This window comes from Acinonyx jubatus, chromosome B1, assembly GCF_027475565.1.
Source record: "Acinonyx jubatus isolate Ajub_Pintada_27869175 chromosome B1, VMU_Ajub_asm_v1.0, whole genome shotgun sequence".
Taxonomy (NCBI): Eukaryota; Metazoa; Chordata; class Mammalia; order Carnivora; family Felidae; genus Acinonyx; species Acinonyx jubatus.
The window spans coordinates 63,511,307-63,530,124 of NC_069382.1; the positions used below are offsets into that span (position 1 = coordinate 63,511,307).

Genomic DNA, 18,818 nt, shown 5'->3' on the forward strand with positions numbered 1-18,818 from the left:
TGGCAATGCTGGAGAAAGTCAGTGAGGGGAAGAAAGATGATTTAATGCTTAAAGGATGGTGCTGTACTTTTTTGTCTTTCAAATACCTAAGCTCAGTCCTTTTCTTTCAAGTATGGGTTCTGCTGGTGCCTTTGTGAGGTGTTAGAGATATGCTGGGGGCTGTACCTCAGAGAAGGTTGAGAGAGAAAAGGGATGGGAAATGAGTAGATGACTGTGTCATGAGCCGCTCTCCGTGCCCTTGGGCATATATACTTCTTTAGGAGAAACCAGTATTCTGCCCGGTGCAAAAGCAAAGCATTTCTCGCTGTCCTCAAGAAAGATGTAGAAGAAGGGAGAGGAGAAGAGGGAACAGAAACATAATTTCTTCATTTTCTGCCTAGGAGTTGAAAATGATCATTTCCATGATTCCTTTTATTTATGATTTTTGTGACAGTTACCTTTTTCTCTAAATAGCTAGCTTAGACAATTTTAATTTCACAATACCCAACACTAAGCCAGTTAAAAGCCTCTAAATTCACATTTCTTAATATCTCTCATTACATTTGAATTTTTAATTCTGTAATCGTGACTAATGTTAATATTCAGCTCTTTTGTCATTTGAATTTGAAAGGTATCAGATAAAAATGTAACATTTACGCCTCTAACTTTAGTTACGTGACAGAAGTCTAGAGGGAAAAATTAAATCTATTTCTAAATTTTACATAGAGAGCTTTGTAAATTCAAGAAGTGACAAGCCTTTAAAAAATATTTGATCATAAATGGAAGCACTTTGAAATGATTCCCCAATATAATGGCAGGGGAGAGGAGAGTTGGGAATATCAAACCATTGATCAGAAAATGAAATTGAATCTGTTTTAGATCTTATTTGGACACTAAATTAGTTTTACCTTCAATGTCAAACCTTTTTATATCTTTTCTTTTTCCTCTGCCCTTCAACAATAATGAGCCACAGTGATATTTTGTATATTTTTTTATTTTTATTTTTATTTCTTTTAAGTTTATTTATTTTGAGAGCGAGAAAGCATGAGTAGGGGAGGGACAGAGAGAGAGGAGAGACAAAGAATCCCAAGCAGGCTCCACACTGTCAGTGCAGAGCCTGGCGCAGAGCTCAAACTCACAAACTGTGAGATCATGACCTGAGTCAGAGTCGGTTGTTCAGCCCACTGAGCCACCCCAGCACCCCTGTATATCTTCTAAAATTCATTGAGATTCTGTAAGCAAGTGAAATTATCCCCACTTACTTAAAGATCACAAAGTTAAAAAGGAATAAAATTGAGTTTCCAACCCATTTGGTCTTCTGATGCATTTCCCTTAAACCTCCTCCCCCTTCCCTACTGATATAAGGAAGGTGACCTTGGATTTGTGTTTCTACCTTTTGCCCTTTAATCCTGATGATGAATAGTTCCTTTTGATAAATGAATAAAATTTTATTTTTAATGTTTAGCTCTTTAATACCAGGGGATTTAAAAATTGACCAACCTGTGCAATGTATTATCCCTATATAACATGAATTACTTGTTTGTTTTGCACTTAGTCTTCAGTATTTGTTAGAACAGGTTTTGTTTTTTAATTATTATGTACTTTACTTTCTAATGAAACAATGAAATGTTTTCCCTGTCAAATATTGAGCAGAAATTTTTACTGATCTTTTTTTTTTAAAGATCTTTTTAAAGATTCTTTATTTAAAGAATACTTTGTTACAGTCTGGTTGGTAGTATGTGTTGATTTTCTGGAAGTATAGTTTGATACAGTGGTTTTTTTTTTCCTCCCCCAGCAGCTTGTGAAGTAATAATACACAGGGTGATTGAAATAATCATTTAATCTAACCAGTGAACTAGAATACTCTTTATTTTCTTCATTTTTATTAATAGGAAGTCAAAATAGTAATTGATAGGAGAATTCTTTATGGCTGTGGAGTGTTCTCGATGCATCTTTAGCCAGCTGTCTCATGCTGGCCCCCAGCCACTAGAACTTTTGCCAGGCTGCGTGTAGAACATCTAAGCATGGACTGTGCTGTAGAATGAGAATTTGGGGAATGAATGTACTTCTCTTCTTGTCAGTTGTTTTCCTAACAGACCCTATGCTAGATCTGTGTAATGTGGTGTAGTGGTGTGTGTTTGTGACCTCTGTGTGTGACAGGAATCCTTTGAGGTCTTTTAGCAGAAAGATACTGCTTTTAAGTAAGAGATGGTAAGTATATTCTAGAGCCAAGTGGAAGGACACTGAAAACTACCTCTCAAATGACAGGGCAAGTATAAAACATTAGTTGGATTAGATTTTTGTGAGTATTTCTATGGAATATGTACTATTTAGAGTATAAAGAAAGCTTTTTGCGTTCCTTAAAGTAAATATCTTAGACATCATTATCCTAAGTTTTGTTTCTCACACTGTTGTCTCAGCCATTCTTTCCTTCCATCTGTAGTCAGGATTTCTTGCAGAATCCTCAAGGGCAGGTCTGAAGACTGAGTAGGGGTAAAACTGTGAGGTAAAGTGGGGTTGGCCTGAGCCCTACTTTGTCTGAAGTCGTTCTTCACAGTTTAGCTTTCAGGTATTAGCCAGTCTAAATTCTATACTTTGAAGCTGATAGTAGTTTAAAATATTGTCAAATCCCCCCCCCCCTTTTTTTTCTATAACTCTGGGTTAGCTAAATTGCTTATGTGAACTCAGTTAAGTGTTCCTGTGGCTATTCAAGTTAGTAGCATAAATACTTCTCAGTTTTTGTGTAAGCCATATGTGGATTCACTAATGGAGCTTCCTGTCACCTGTTGTATGTATGTGGTGTTATTTTACTTAAAACTTTATAATGATTTTCTCATAGATACAGCTGATCAACACTTAGGATCTTAACAATAGTGAACTAAGCATGCTTTGATTTTTATCCAAGAATTTTGAATGTTAGTTCAAACTAGTCTGTATATAAACCTGAGGCTATTAAGGCATTGCTCTAGTGAAATCATTTCTCAGGATATGGAATTATTTATCCAGGGAACCATTCCTTGGGAAACAGTTTTATGTACCAGGTTGCAAACAATGATTATTATACTTTTATAGGAAATTTTTCAAAAACTCATTTTATCCCTGTCCAAACTTTGAAGAATGAGATTTGTCTATATTTATCAAAGTTAAAAAAGAATTAAGACTTAAATTTTTTTTTTAAATATTTACTTATTTTGGGGAGAGCACAAACGGGAGAGGGGCAGAGAGAGGGGAACAGAGGATCTGAAGCAGGCTCTGCAGGCTGACAGCAGAGACCCCAATGTGGGGCTTGAACTCATGAACCATGAGATCAAGACCTGAGCTGAAGTCAGATGCTCGACTGACTGAGCCACCCAGCTGCCCCAATAATTGTTAAGGCTTTTAAAAAAGTGACAAGACAATCTGTTACTTTATGTAATGTAAACCAGTAAGAGTCCTGCTCCAGGATATCCCTTCGGTCCTTTGCGGTTCTGGTTGGAAGAGGTCTGCTCTTTGTATCTAGATCCTTTCAAAGCAAATTTGCTATTTTCTTTTAAAATTAAAAAAAGATTAAATTTTTTATGCTATTAGTGTTATTTCAGAATATGTTGCCACTTGTATTGAATACTACTAGTTGTTTTTAGGGTAATCATGTCTTCAGAATATTGGTACCCTGCCTGTTTTATGCCTAACTGAAAATTTAATAAAACCTTGAATGGTATACGGAAGAGAATAAAATGAGAATATTTACTATCAAAAATCAAGAACTGAGAAGTTACTAAAACATACTTTCAGTGCAGTTGGTTTAAAATGATCAAAGCTATTTGGAAAGTTATTTGGTAATTTTTTTTAAGTTTATTTATTTATTTTGAGAGACTGCAAGGGCACAGTGGGGAAGGGGTAGAGAGAGAGAGAGAGGAGAAAGAGAATCCCACGCAGTCTCTGCAGGGTTAGCGCTGATTCAGAGCTTGATCTCAAGGTTCCTGAGATCATGACTCACAATCTAGAGTCAGACGCTTAACCGACTCAGCCACCCAGGGGTGCCCCAAAAGTTGTAATTTACATCCAGAGTTTTAATAGTAATCATACTCTTGGCTCCAATAATTCTGCCACTTACCAATGAATTTTCAGGAAACCTGAACTATGTAAATTTACATAAAAATATACTCATCATGGCATCATTCATCATATTGAGCAAATTGAAAGCTTCCTAAATGTCCTGGGAGACAAGTTAAATATATTGTGCCAGATCTATAAAGGAGTGTGCTATAGCTACCAAGATATACTTACGAAGAACATGGAAAAACTTAATGCAACCTTTGGTTTTAAAAGGGAGTAGTATGCAAAACTACAGTGTGGTCTCAAAAGGAAAAATTTATTAATAGAAAAAAAGACTGTAGAAGTCTACACTGATACTGGTCATGTCCAGTTTCTATAACATACATACATTTATTACCAGAAACATTATTTTTAAAAATTTAGGTATTTCTTTTGAGAAGAGCTTGAAAGCAAGAGGCTTTGTTTTATCATTCTTAAAACATTTTCGGAAATAAAATATGCCTGTACTGAAAGTACTTGCTTTACATAAAAGTTAAAGGCTGTATAGCTTCTTTGGTTTTTGAAAAATAAGCAACTTCAAGTTCAAATCTACTTTTCTAAGTTTTAAATTAGAAACAGTTGTGGTTTAATTTTATGAAAATGTTAACTACCATATGGGAACAGCAGAAATGATTGAATACCCATTAAAGCAGAAGCTAGCTTTTAAGTTTTGTGTCATAAGAGTCCAAGTGACACAGCATTTTATTTCTCAAAAGTTATCCATTGTAATTCTTTTCTTCATACTTTACAACTTAAATGAGGAATAATTAAAAAAAATGATAATTTGTATCTAATTGGTATACCACCAAAATGATTTGAATTTAATAAGGTACAAACTTGTTACACTTGTTTTAAATTCATAAAAAGGAAATCTGGATTGAGTTGATGCATTTATAATCAAAATATGAAGACTGATTATGCAAAAATGACTTAAATAGAAATACAGTTTTATTGTTCTGACATGAGAGAATTACCTTATTATAACAATTACCAGTTTTTAAAAAATATTACTGTTTGAATTACTTTTTTACATATTAAAGGAGGTCTTTATGTTTTTTCTATTTTATAGATATTTGAGATATTTGGACCTGTTGCACATCCATTTTATGTGTTACGTTTTAATTCTTCAGAGCACATTGAGAGTAAAGGTATTAAAATAAAGGATACTATGTATTTTGCTCCATCAATGAAAGACTTCACCCAATACATATTCACAGAAAAACTTAAACAGTAAGTATGTTATTGACATGTTAGTTGTCTGCCTATCTGGTGTTTATATTTTAGGAATAATTTTCAGTGAAGTTCATTCATTATTGTTAAATAATCTGTCTTCCAAACAGTTCATTTATTTTCCTAATAAAATCTTTGAAAGGTACAATTTGTTATCAGACTTTACAGGTAGAGATGATTTATATCTTTAACCGAAAAAGACATAGTCAGCTAGTAGGAATACATTTGGACCATATAAAGTTTCTGAATTCTAATTCATATTTTTTTCCATTATATACTTTTCTAACATACATGCTATTTCAGTATTAGTATTACCACCCAAAAAGAATTCTTTTCCATTTTAAATAAAATTATTTAGTTTGGATTACATTATAGGCTTAACTAATAAAACTTTGTAATTCCCAAGAAAAAAAACAAAATGAGTACATTTCAAGTTGCTTATAAATTGTAAGTGTCTAGAAGAGACAACTAAAATATGTCCCTGAAAAGTTATGTATCAAGTTGATAAACGGTTGATTTAACCAACAAACTACTGCTCTCCCTTTTATAAGATGCTAAATGATGCCTATGGCATAATGGAAGTAATATTTCTGCATGTTTATGGTACTCATTAATTTTGCATTTCCATGTGTTAATTGTGTTGCCAGATGTTAGCTGTAGAGCTGTTTTTATTAGTTGACCTTGTTATTATAATTATATAATTTAATTTTTATATTAAATCAGTGGCATATAGTTCAAGTAGAATAGCTTTTTTGGGGAAAAAAAGTTGAATGCTTTGGAACGATGAAATGAATATAAACCATTTAAAAATATTATAAAATTAGGAGTGGAAGAAACACTTCAAAAGATTGGGGGAGGAGAGGGGATCCTAAATCCAAAAATACTTTGCATTCAGTTTGACACACAAGTCCCTTTTAGGTCTAGCTCTCTTTTGATGGGAAACTTGAAGTATAGCTGAAGCATTAGGAGTGTGGTTTTTGCAGAACATACAGGAACTTTAGTCAGTGAGTAGCCTTGGAGCTACATCAAAAGTACTAGCTAGTCCTGATGGCATGGCGAAAAATCTCTTAAGTATTTACATAGTAAATGAAGTCTCTGAATTCATTTATCATTTTAGAGATGAAAATTTTGTTCCTGATAATTCATTAAGCTCGTGTTTAGGAATCTACACAATTATCTGAGGGAAACATTTTGCCTGAGTTGGTGAGGTTGATTTTTCTGAATAACTGCTAAAAAGAAAGGTGAATTAAATAGACAGTAAAGTCATGTTTTAAAATCATTCCTTAAGGGGCGCTTGGGTGGCTCAATAGGTTGAGCATTCTGACTCTTGGATTTTGGGATCTTGGGTTGTGATCCCAAAGTGGTGTGATCCAGCCTCCTGTGTCACTTTGCGAGCTGAGTGTGGAGCCTGCTTGAGATTCTGTCTCCCTCACTTCCTCTCTCTCCCCCACTCATGCTCTCTCTCTAAAGTAAAATAAAAAATTAAAACGTTAAAAATAAAATCATGTCTTAAAATAGTATTTCATTCTGCTTTAAATATTAGGATGTTGCTGTAGTTATGGCATCATTTTAACTTAAAAAAATTTCTTTTAATGCTTTTTTTTTTTAATTTATTTTTGAGAGAAAGACAGCATGAGCGGTGGGAGGAGCAGAGAGAGAGACACACACACAGAATCCGAAGCAGGCTCTAGGCTTCAGACTGTCAGCACAGAACCTGACACAGGGCTCCAACCTGTGAGCTGTGAGATCATGACCTGAGCCGAAGTCGGACGCTTGACCGACTGAGCCACCCAGGTGCTTCAGCCATAATTTTAACTTTTAACAAATAAAATATTTTAGCTTAAAACAGATACACTTAAAAAGATTTCCTGAAGACATTTACTGAGTAGATTTTAAATAGTAGAAGAAGTTTTTGTTCTTGATTTGCAAGAATAAGAATTTTGTCCTGGAAAGAAAAAATAAAGAATTGGGAAATTAGGCCCACCCTGCTGAAGCCCCACCTGACAAAGATTATTCTGTTTTAGACTGTATTTTGATGTCTGCATGGGAACTCTGTTGAGTACTTGCCTTTGAGGTAGAGAAGTTCAGCTCCTCTCTAGTTTATCCACCTCTAGTAAGACTATTTTAATTTTGGCTTCCCATGAGCTTACTTTCTTGTTCAAAGTGCTTTTTGAAATGTTGCTTGATCTCTTCTTCAGTAGATTTTGATTTTCTGTGGTAAATATACTAATGGGGAACTTTCTCCATTTATGTCTTTAAGCTTCTTGCTAAGGGCACCCCAGGCCATGAGATGGCATATATGTTACAAGGGGCCTGGAACTGTGTTAACTGCATGGGTGTAAGCTAATAATTATTGAGTAACAGCTTTTTTGTAAATAGAAAAATCATTGATAGTGCCCTCATATACAGGGTCAAAGTTTTGAACCAAAAGAGCAGACTTCATGATTTTCATATTCTGCTAGCCCGTTGACATCTGTACATTTATTTTTATGGATTGTAGATTAATAATGATTTTAATGAATTAATAACTGAGAACCTCATTTATTTTTGAGACTTAATTTAAAGCAGTGAGGACATCTCCTAAAGTTTTGTAACACTTTAATGTAATTGAGTAACAAGATATTGTCAAACTTAAGAAATCAAAAAGATAAAGATGAGCTTTCAGAAATCCTAGTCCTACTTAATAATATATGTACTTCTGTTGGTTGTAGAGTATAAAACTGTCCACTAAAAATAGTTCATGCTTGTGATTATACTGTCCTTCAGACTCTTCAAAATACTCCTTACCAAATGAGAGCTTGTTTCTGCCTTCTCTTTTGAGAAACACTGTTGGAGTAAGGTTTGGTTACTCATGAAGTATTATTGATAGTCCTCAGGTAAATACAGGAAGATATCATGTTGTTTTCTCTACCATTATACCTGTAAAATCTTAAATAAGGGAATGCCTCCTGGTCATTTTTGTATCCTTGACACTGGAACTGTGTCTGACCTATAGTTGGTGTAGAATAAGCATTTGTTGAAGTGAACTTTATGAACTGAGCTCAGGTATCATCAAAGTCATCGCCTCTGGAGATGCTTATGAACTGCAAAACCACTTTCCTCTGCACACCACACACAGCCTTGGCTTCTTATTCTGGTTCTCTGGTTCTAATATTTATGTGTGTCCAGTTCTTGTGTTTTCCTTATTAGCTTTCCGCATCTTCTGAAACAAGGGAAGAATATACACTTGGTCCTTTTATTTTTTGCTCTCATTTTCACATATATTACAAAATTAAGGTTTGAGCTCATGTCTTCTACTTCATTATTTTCTATACTATTAACTAATAAACACTTAGCAGAATCTTAAGTACTTCTTGTTTTCTTTTGACTTTTTATTTTCTCTTTCTAGGGATAGGGGATCAGATGCGTCATGGAAGAATGATCAGGAACCACCACCAGAAGTAACTATAAGTCTCTTTACACAATATTTTAGAGATTATATAGGACTTGATTTTATAAAGTGTAATACCTGACCTGACCTGACCTTACTGCCGTCCTTGGGCCTACCTATGTAATGTTTCCATCTCCCAGGTGACTGTTTTATACCCCTCAATGAGAGTTTTTGATTGATCATTTTAGGAAAAAAAATACTAAAAAACAATTGGGGGGGAAAGTATTTTTTAAAAAATTTTTGGGAAAAAATATTTTCAGCCATATTTTAATATTTATCAGTTTATCAGTTTCCTCCTAATTTACTATGTTTTTAATCAGTTTTGTGGACAGCTGGTAAAGGAAGAATTGTCATCATTGAAAACAATTTTATTCTTTAATTTAGTAAATTAACCGTGGGGGCATGAAGACATTTATTAATGGTGCATTTTAATAAGCTGCCTTACTTTTGGAGGTACAAAATCATTAGAATCAGGGCACCTGGATGGCTCAGTCGGTTAAGCATCCGACTCTTGGTTTTGGCTCAGGTCATGATCTCACGGTTCATGGGTTTCAACCCTGTCCAGTGAGGAGCCTGCTTGGGATTCTTTCCCCCTCTCTGTCCCTCCCCTACTCATGGTCAGTCTCTCTCTCTCTCCGTCTCTCTCTCAAAATAAATAAATAAACTTAAAAAAAAAAATTGCTTAGAATCTACCTACCTCTTCATTTTTTTAGAATTACCTCCCTAAAAAGAGAACTCTTGATTTTCTTTCTTGAATTCATGTCAGCCAAATTAGTTTTATGTCTCAAAGTAGCTTGACAGTTTTTCTAGAGATGTGGAATAGTCAGGAGTAATGATTATTTAACTTTCCATGGAGATTGTTAGGCAAATTTTCTTTTTTTTAAGTTATTAAAATACAAAAATTGCAGCAATGAGTATATATCTTCTTGAAAATAGCATGAATTTATACAGTGTAAAGAAAGAATATTATAAATGAGAATTTTTAAATGTACTAATTCTGATGAAGTTTCTCAGTATTATAAATTCTTGGTATTTGTAGATTTAACTTGTTCATTTTAGATGTTTTTAAGCAGTGGTGAAGAATCATGCTAGTTTCTAATTTTGCTGAGGCATGAATCAGGTAATACTCCCTTAGAGAGTCACTTAACCAGTGAGTGATCCTAGTTTAATTCCACATTACCATGGGATTATGTTTTCTAATTTATGTTAGGTATACATGTGATTTCTGTTAAGGCTCTGAGGTTCACTTAGTGTTCTTAGTTATTTTTAGGGTATCTTCATACTGAAATTGTATGTTTTTAAAGTATTTAAGGGGTGCCTGGGTGGCTCAGTCGGTTAAGCGTCCGACTTCATCTCAGGTCACGATCTCGTGGTCCGTGAGTTCGAGCCCCATGTCGGGCTCTGGGCTGATAGCTCAGAGCCTGGAGCCTGCTTCAGATTCTGGGTCTCCCTCTCTCTCTGCCCCTCCCCCGTTCACGCTCTGTCTCTCTCTCTCTCTCTCTCAAAAATAAACGTTAAAAAAAAAAAAAGTATTTGAGAAAATTCACAAAGGTCTTAACATATTTCTTGTGAAATGCAAATATTCTAATACATCCCTGTTGTTTTAGACCTAAGCTTTGAACTTGCTAATTATGGTAATATTAACTGTTTATAAAATTGGCATGATTAGGTTAATTTTAAAATGAAAACCCAGCATACTTCATGGGGTTTTTCGGGTTTTTTTGTGTTGTTGTTGTTTGAAGTAGTTGACTGTCCCTTATTTCTGTAATAAGAAAAAACTTCTTGAGATTTAAAGTTTATTATGATGAAATTTTGTAGTATAGAATTATTGCCTGACATTAATCATAGATTATGTATAAGGAATGTACTTCATTTCCATATTCATTTCTGATACGTGAATATGTAGTTTGTAGTTGAAGTAAGGTATTTGAGTATAAATTTCAATTAATGTGTATACAAGAAACAGTGAATTTTTTTCTGACCTTAGGAGATGATAGCAAAATTATTACCTAAAGCACTCTCTAAAATAAACCAATGCCAATTAAAATCCTTTAATACCGGCCTCCTGCTCTTAGGACATGCCCAATGACTGGCTCATAAGGTTCTTTATTCTCCAGTTTCATCATCTGATTTCTCTATATAAGCAGCTTTCACTTTGCCTTACAGAACCAATTTCATGTCTCAAATATACCATGCCTTTGCACATATTCTCACATATTCTCCGTGAAATTTCTCTTTCCTTTATTTTCACTGCTAATTCATTAGAGATTTATCTTGAGTTTCATAACAAACATCTCCCTTGCCCTTTTTTTTTTCCTTTCTTCAGTCCTATACTCACATAGCACTGAGTCATAGCACTTGTTCATTGGCTTTTTAATCTCATTTGAACAGCTTCAGGGAAAACAGTGTTTTCCATCTGATCTCAATACTTTCCTAGTGTTTGGCAGATATTAGATTTAACATGAGCTTAAAAAGCTTAGCACTTTGAGATCAGCAATAAAATGTCATGTATTTGAAGGTACTAACGTTGATATTTTCGAATTTGATTATAGATTCTGAGGTATATGGACTCTTGGTTCTTGGAAAATTTGATCTAGAATATATTTCAGCAAGGCTATACTGAAAGTCTCATAAAAAAACTTTCATATACATTTTATTTCTCTTAATGTATATATATGCATACACAGTGAACCTGTGTAAGTAAAACATATCTGTTTTTTGATATTAATAGAATAATAAAATTATTCTAAGAAGTCATAATATATATAGCTTTTAAGCTTTGGTATTTGGGCTAGAACAGTGAATCTCAATTCTTACTCTTGTAAGTAAGACTGACTCTTCCCATTTGTAATTTAAAATGATTTCCTCTTGGAAGTCGGATCATCATGTATCTGCTTATCTAATCAGCCTTTCCCTGCAGTCCAATCTAAATAGCATCCGCAGTGATTTTTCTGCCCATATTGTGCCTTATTATTTATTTATAACCCTTAATATACCTGACATTATATTATTAAAAGATAATTATTAACTAAGATTATTAATACCTATCAAGTGTTTAGAACAGTACCTGGCATATAATGGGTATATATGAATTTTTGAATATTTTTTATATTAGATCTGATAATTTATGTAATTTGCTTATTCCTAACTATTCCTTCCCTTTAGCATTGTTTGGTAGCTGGCATTATGATGAATATTGACTCTTAAACTTGAGGTCAGTCTTCTAGCTAAGGAATATCTGTATCTGAAGGTTGTTAAAGTTTGGCATTTTAAAGTTACCAATCTGGGAGAAAAGAAGTTACCTATCTGAAACTTTCTAGAAATTAAAAGATAAAAAGGCTTGAGTACTCTGGCCTGTGTTAATTAAGAGTTAATTCAGATATTGCTAGAAAATATTATCAAAAAGAGTAACATTCTTTTATTATTTGGGGTCAGTGTTAAATAATAGGCTTTTTCTCACTTCCAAGTATGTGCCAATGAATTGGTAAATCCATGTGACATAATCTATATATTTTCCTCTGCAAGGCCTTAGATTTCAGTGATGATGAAAAGGAAAAAGAAGCCAAACAGAGGAAAAAATCTCAGATTCAAGGCCGGAAAAAATTCAAGTCTGAGTCTAATGAATCAAGTGAGTAAATGCAATATACAGTGATTTTTTAATCTTCATTTACGTTTATGTTAAGTTCATTACTAATAAAACTGAAAGAAACCTCTGAATTCTCTTTTTACCTCCTGGTATCCATCTAACATTGGAGGCATTACATGGCGTGAAATGTGATGGAAGAGAGCCATGAGGAGTATTCAACCTTAGTTTTTTAAGCGTAAGGACGTAAAAATGGCTTCTAGGGATAGATAAAAGCTTGTGAGTCAGTTGTGCGTATAGGTATTTTTTTCTTAAGTAACCTCTGCTTTCATGTTTAGAATTAAATGATATAGTACTTAATATCTAAATCAAGGTATTTTATTTTTTAACATGCATTTTCTTTCATTATACCTTTCCTGTTTCCTTTTCCCTTTTTTAAAACTAAACTTTTTATAGGTTTACATGCAGTGGGAAGAAATAATAGAGATTTCTGGCATGCCTGTTACCCAGTTTCCTGACATGGTAACATCTTGTAAAACTATACAGTACAATATCACAACCTCCAGGATATTGACATTGGTACAATCAAGATTCAGAATATTTCCACCACTCCTCATGTTGCCTTTTTTATAGTCACTCCCACTTCCCTCCCTCCCACCTTCTTAACTCTTGGCAATCACTTATCTTTTCTGCATTTCTGTAATATATTTTGTCATGTCAAGAATGGTTATATAAACGGAGCCATACAATATTTACCTTTAGGGATTGGTTTTTGTCACTTAGCATAATTTCCCAGAGATTCATCCAGATTGTTTTATTTGTCAAATTTGTTTCTTTTCATTTCAAAGTAGTATTCCATGGTATGAATATACTATAGGTTGTTTAACAGTCATGCAAGGCATCTGGGTTGGTAATAATTTTGGGTTATAGGAATAAAGTTGTTTTATATATTTGTGTACAGGTATTTGTGTGAACACAAGTTTTCATTTCTCTGGGATAAATGTCTAGGAGTACAATTGCTGGATTATATGATAGTTGGATTCCCATCACCAGTGTATGAGTGACTCAGTTTGTCTGCATTCTCACCAGCATTTAGTTTTGCCACCATTTTTTATTTTAGCCATTCTCATTAAGTGTGTAGTGATAATCTAATTGTGTTTTTAACTTGCATTTTCCTAATGGCTAAGTATTTTGAACATCTTTCCATGTCCTTATTTGCTATCTGTAAATCTTCTTCAGTGATGTATTTGTTCATGTCTTTTGCCCATTTTGTAACTGTATTTCTGCTTTTTTTACTCTTGAGTTATGGGAACTTGTACATAATTTGTTCCAGCCTGTAGCTTGTATTTTTATCCTCTCAAGAGAGCCATTTGCAGAACAAAAATTTTTAGTTTTGATGAATCCCTAATATATAATTGATTTTCTTTTGTGGAGTCTGAGGATTTCTTGTCCAGACATATATTCCAAAAGATTTTTCTCTTATTTTTTCTTCTAACAGTTTTCCAAGTTATTTTAGCTATTCTAGTTGCTTAGCTTTTCCATGTGCATTTTTAATAATCTCTATATCGACAAAAAGTCTTGCTGGGATTTTGATGGGAATTGTTTTAAACCTGTTTATTGGTTTGGAGATAATTAATATGTTAACTGTATGTATTGAGTCCATTGCACAAACATGTATATATCTCTATTAATTTAGATCTTCTTTGTTTTTTTCTAGCAGAATTTTGTGGTGTTTAGAATATAAATCCTGTACTTTTTTTTGTTAGTATACACTTAAGTATTTCATTTTCAATTCATTGTAAATGGTTTTGCATCGTTAATGCCAGTGTCTATGTGTTTGTTGCTAGAATGTAGAAATAAAATTAACATATGTATGTTTAGCTTCTGTCTTGTGACCTTGCAGAACTCAGTAGTTCTAGGAGTTTTTTGTTTGAGATTTTCTACTTAGCCAATTACATCAGTTGCAAATAGGGACAGTATTCCTTTTTTGTTTTTCAAACTGTATTTGTTTTTGTTTTTGTTTTTTGGTCTCCCTTAGTAGCTCTCTGGCACTGTTGAATACATGTGGCTTGTTCTTGATCATAAGAGAAAACACTGTCTTTCATCATTAAGTATAATGTTAGGTATAGGGTTTTCGAGAACAGCATCTGTTTTTATCAAGTTAAGGAGAAGTTTCCATTTGTTCCTGTTTTTTGTAGCTTTAAAAAAATTATGACTGAAGAGTATTAAATTTTGACAGTACTTTTTCTGCATTGATAACATGATACAATTTTTTGTCATTAGTCTGTTAATGAGGTAGATTACACTGGTTTTAGAATATTGAACCAGCCTTTGCATCCCTGGAGTAAACCAGACGTGGTCATGGTGTATAATTCTTTACATATGTTGTTGAATTCACTTGTCTCCCTCTTTCTCTGGTGATTTTCTTTATTCTGAAACCTACTTTTTCTGATATTAATGTAGTTACTTCTTTCTTTCGATGTATCTTTATCCTTTTACTTTCAACCTAACTATATCCTTTGAAGTGAGTTTCTTGTAGACTTGCGTTCATGTTCTTCAATCCACTCTGCCAAGCATTTCCATCTGTTTTAATTGATGTATGTAGTCCATTCGTGTTTAATGTAATTTTTGATATGTTGGGGCTCAAGTCTGCCCTTTCCTGTTTATTCTCTCTGGATTTCATTTCTCTGTTTTATTTTTTCTGCCTGGTCGTGGGTACTGTAACTTTTTTTAAAATTCCATTTTGATTTGTCTGTAGTGTTTTTGAATGTGTCTCTTTGTATAACTTTTTCAGTGGTTGCTGTAGGTATTAAATTGTGCATACATTACTTATCACAACCTACTGATATCATTGTTTTACCAGTTTGTGTGCAGTTTAGAAACCCTACCTCTTTATGTCCCTTTATTATTCTCTAGTTTATAATATAATTTGCATTAAATACTTCATATATATACAATTAGAATCACAAAAACTCTTATAATATTTGCTTCAACCTCAAACATAATTTAGAAAACTCAGAGAAGGACACTTTATTGTATTTACTCATTTTTGTTGTGTTCTTTCCTCCTTTCTCATGTTTCAAGTTTTTTATTGTTTCTGTTTACAAAACTTGCTTTAGTCATTCTGTCAGGCAGGGTAGGTCTACTGGAGATAAATTAGTTTTTCTTTATTGTAGAATGTCTTTGGTTTTCGTTTTCCTCAGGATATTTTCATTTAGTATAGAATCCTACACTGAGTTTTCTTTCAGCCTTGGAAATGTTGTGCCACTTCCATGTGTCCTCCGTGGTTTCTTATGAAACATCTGTTGCCCTTCCTCATCCTCTGGCCTTGTGGATTCATTTAAAGTTTATAACCTTAAGACTTAGGCTTTTTTAGCCACCATAAGATATCCTGGAAGTTAAAGAAAAGGCATTACTGAAATTTTATACTGTGTTTTTTGATGTATTAAAATTCATTTTAATTTTGTTTTTAATGCGTTCTTCCTCACTCATAGGTGAAAACTTTTCAGAAGTACATCAGAATTGGAATGCTCATAGCTCTGCTTCAGAGCACTCAAAAGGATATCGCAACAGAGAATTCACACGAGGATTTTCCCGGGGTAGATATCCTCGACCTTGCCATGGCAGGCCTCCATCGCCACAGTTTTATAACTCAGAACAGATGGTGTTTCAGGAGACTTCAGGATTTCCACCTCAGAGACCAGATAATACTATCATGCCACAGTATCCTTTTCCTCCGCCGGTGTTTGACATGCATAATTTTTCACTCCCTCCTCCTCTGCCACCACTGCCACCACCTCCACCGCCTGCATCTGTAAACCTGGGTTGGGCTACACCAAACATGGCACCTCATCCATTAATTCCCTTACCATACTCCATCCCCCCACCCCCTCCCCCGCTGCCTCCACCTCCTTCTTCTGGAGATAGTAATTCTTCTCACTTTGGATCCTACTACTAGGGGAATGTATACATTTCTGGAGAAATGTAGACTTTTTATATGGGAAGGATTTTTTTTTTTTTTTTTAAAGAAAGCAATTATGGAGCTAGATTTTTAACACTGTAAAATACTAAATGATTCCTTCAGTCGTGACTTGATACATATTTGTAACCTTTGTGAAATTGTGTCATTATGAAAATTTCACTTTTGTGGAGGGGGATATCCAGTTATATAATATTTAATTAAAACTTTGAATCCATGCTTTCCCTATTTCTGCTCAATTAAATAGTGTATATAGGTCTAATAGATCTGGAGCAACTTTCATCATGGGTTAAAGTATATTGAACACATTGTCTTCTTGATATATCTGAAAATAAGATGCTGAAATCCTATTGAGAGTCTTTAAAATAAACTATTTTTACAAATGTATGCTTTGCAAATTGATTTTGATTGTAAATGCAATTTACCAGTAATTTTTAATGTTCTTTAATTTTTTTTTTCAAGTAAGTGAAGGTACAGAGAAATAAAGCCTTCAATATTGGTAGAAGTTCTGACTATAATTAAAGTTAACATTCATTAATTATGCATAGGCAAACTTTTCATTATCTATGCAGATTTCTATTACTGAGGCATTATGCAGTAGATTTTACTATTTAATTAAAGGAACAGAAGGACTATTCATGATAAAGTATGTTACTTATTCACAATAAAGTATATGTAACGCCATATTAGGACACTATGTCTTCTGTATCTGTTTCTCAGATTCTCACGTGCCTGCTGCAGATTAGTGCTTCATAAGTATTTATGGAATGACTGACTGAATTTAGAGCTTTTAATTAAATTACTCCTGAGTATTCTTTTACATGATGAAATGTAAATGCAAGGAAAATTACAGAATTTTAGAAATAGAAGAGGCCTTAGAAGTAGTTTAAACTAGTCCTTATTTAACAAACAATGAGGAACCTAAGGATTCCAAGTTTTAATTAAGATTACCCAGCGGGCCTAGTTTTACTGATTCTCACATCATTTTCTACTAAATTGTTGTTTCCCGACCTTTTATTCCTTGAAACTCTTAGAAAATAATATTTGTATGCACATTGGGGTAATTTGGAGACCATTCATCACAACCCCGTGGACTGTGGTTGCACCCAGGCCCCGCTCCACATCCCTGAAGGCTGAGGAGACTCTTTGCAAGGTTCCGGGGGCCCAACTGAGAAGCCCTGGCTTTGGCGTACATTGACTTTATCATGTGTTGTACTTCATTTTTCTTTCTTGAAATGTGTTTGTAGCTTCTCTTTAGGAGTTAACTGTCATAGATTAGTTCATAGGACATTGTTAGAATTAATTGAGATTGTATCTGGAAGCACTGAAAAAAAAATTTCTCTAAGAATGGAAAGAGTAAGATGTTACCATTCATTACAGTAAATCAACAAGTCGTTAGAATCACCAAGGCATAAAAAGCATTCTTTGAACCTCTGTACCTAAAGTACTAGTATCTGACTTTAGGTATTTATTTTCTGAAGAAACATAGAACTGAATGATACCATTTGGTATCTGCCTTCGATTAAGTTGCTAACTGAAATACTTAATATCCAACTTGCTGCTTCATACATGAGGGATTTTGAAACTTCAGGGTGTCTAGAAATCACATGTAATAATCACCTAAGGTTGGGATAGCTTATTAAAAGTGCACATTCTTGGATTTTATCCCCAGATTCCAATTCAGTAGATCTAAGATGAGACCTAGGAAATCGTGTGTGTGTGTGTGTGTGTGTGTGTGTGTGTGTGTGTGTGTGTGTGTGTCTTCTGCTTTCCCAATGTTCTATTTATTGCTTTAATATTTTATTAAGTTTTTAATTTTAATTCCCAGATAGTTAACAGTACGGTGTTTGATTAGTTTCAGGTGTGCAATAGAGTGATTCAGCAATTCTGTACATTACTCAGTGCTCATAGTTAAGTGTACTCTTTAATCCCCATCTCCTATTTCCCCCATACTCCCATCCTCCTTCCCTCTGGCAACCCATCAGTTTATTCTCTGTATTTGAGTCCGTTTCTTGGTTTGTCTTTCTCTCCTTCCCCCCCCCCTTTGTTTTCTTAAATTCCACATATGAGAATCATATGGTATTTGTCTTTATCTGAATTATTTCATTTAGCATTATACTCTCTATAACTCCACGTTTTTGCAAATGACAAGATTTCATTCTTTTTTGTGGCTGATTAATAGTCCATTGTGTATATGTGAAATATGTATATCACATCTTTATCCATTCATCTATGGATGGACACTTAGGCTGCTTCCATAATTTGGCTATTGTAAGTAATATTGCTGTAGATGTGGGGGTGCGGGTGTCCTTTCAAATTCATGTTTTTGTATTCTTTGAACAAATACCCAATAGTGCAATTAGTGGATTATAGGGTAGTTCTATTTTTAATTTTTTGAGGAACCTCCATACTGTTTCCTAGTGACTGCACCAGTTTGCGTTCCTACCTGCAGTTGTTTTGTTGCCTCGTGTGATCTGTTCTGGAGAATTTTCCATGTGTATTTGAAAAGAATGTGTATTAAGGATGGAATGTTCTGAATATAC

The 18,818-nt window shown here is 33.9% G+C and overlaps 1 protein-coding gene across 2 annotated transcripts in view; it reads left to right on the forward strand.

The window, feature by feature from the left end:
* NAF1 (nuclear assembly factor 1 ribonucleoprotein) overlaps positions 1-18,818 on the forward strand; it is a 75,738-nt gene that overhangs the window by 24,855 nt on the left and 32,065 nt on the right. The window contains exons 5-8 of one of the 2 annotated variants that reach the window (XM_053216757.1): positions 5,123-5,283; positions 8,672-8,723; positions 12,239-12,341; positions 15,791-15,895. In XM_053216757.1, coding sequence (XP_053072732.1) covers positions 5,123-5,283; positions 8,672-8,723; positions 12,239-12,341; positions 15,791-15,895 — 421 coding nt within the window. Of the gene's footprint in view, positions 1-5,122; positions 5,284-8,671; positions 8,724-12,238; positions 12,342-15,790; positions 16,663-18,818 lie in introns of those variants that run through there. The other variant, XM_015063707.3, reaches the window with a different exon arrangement.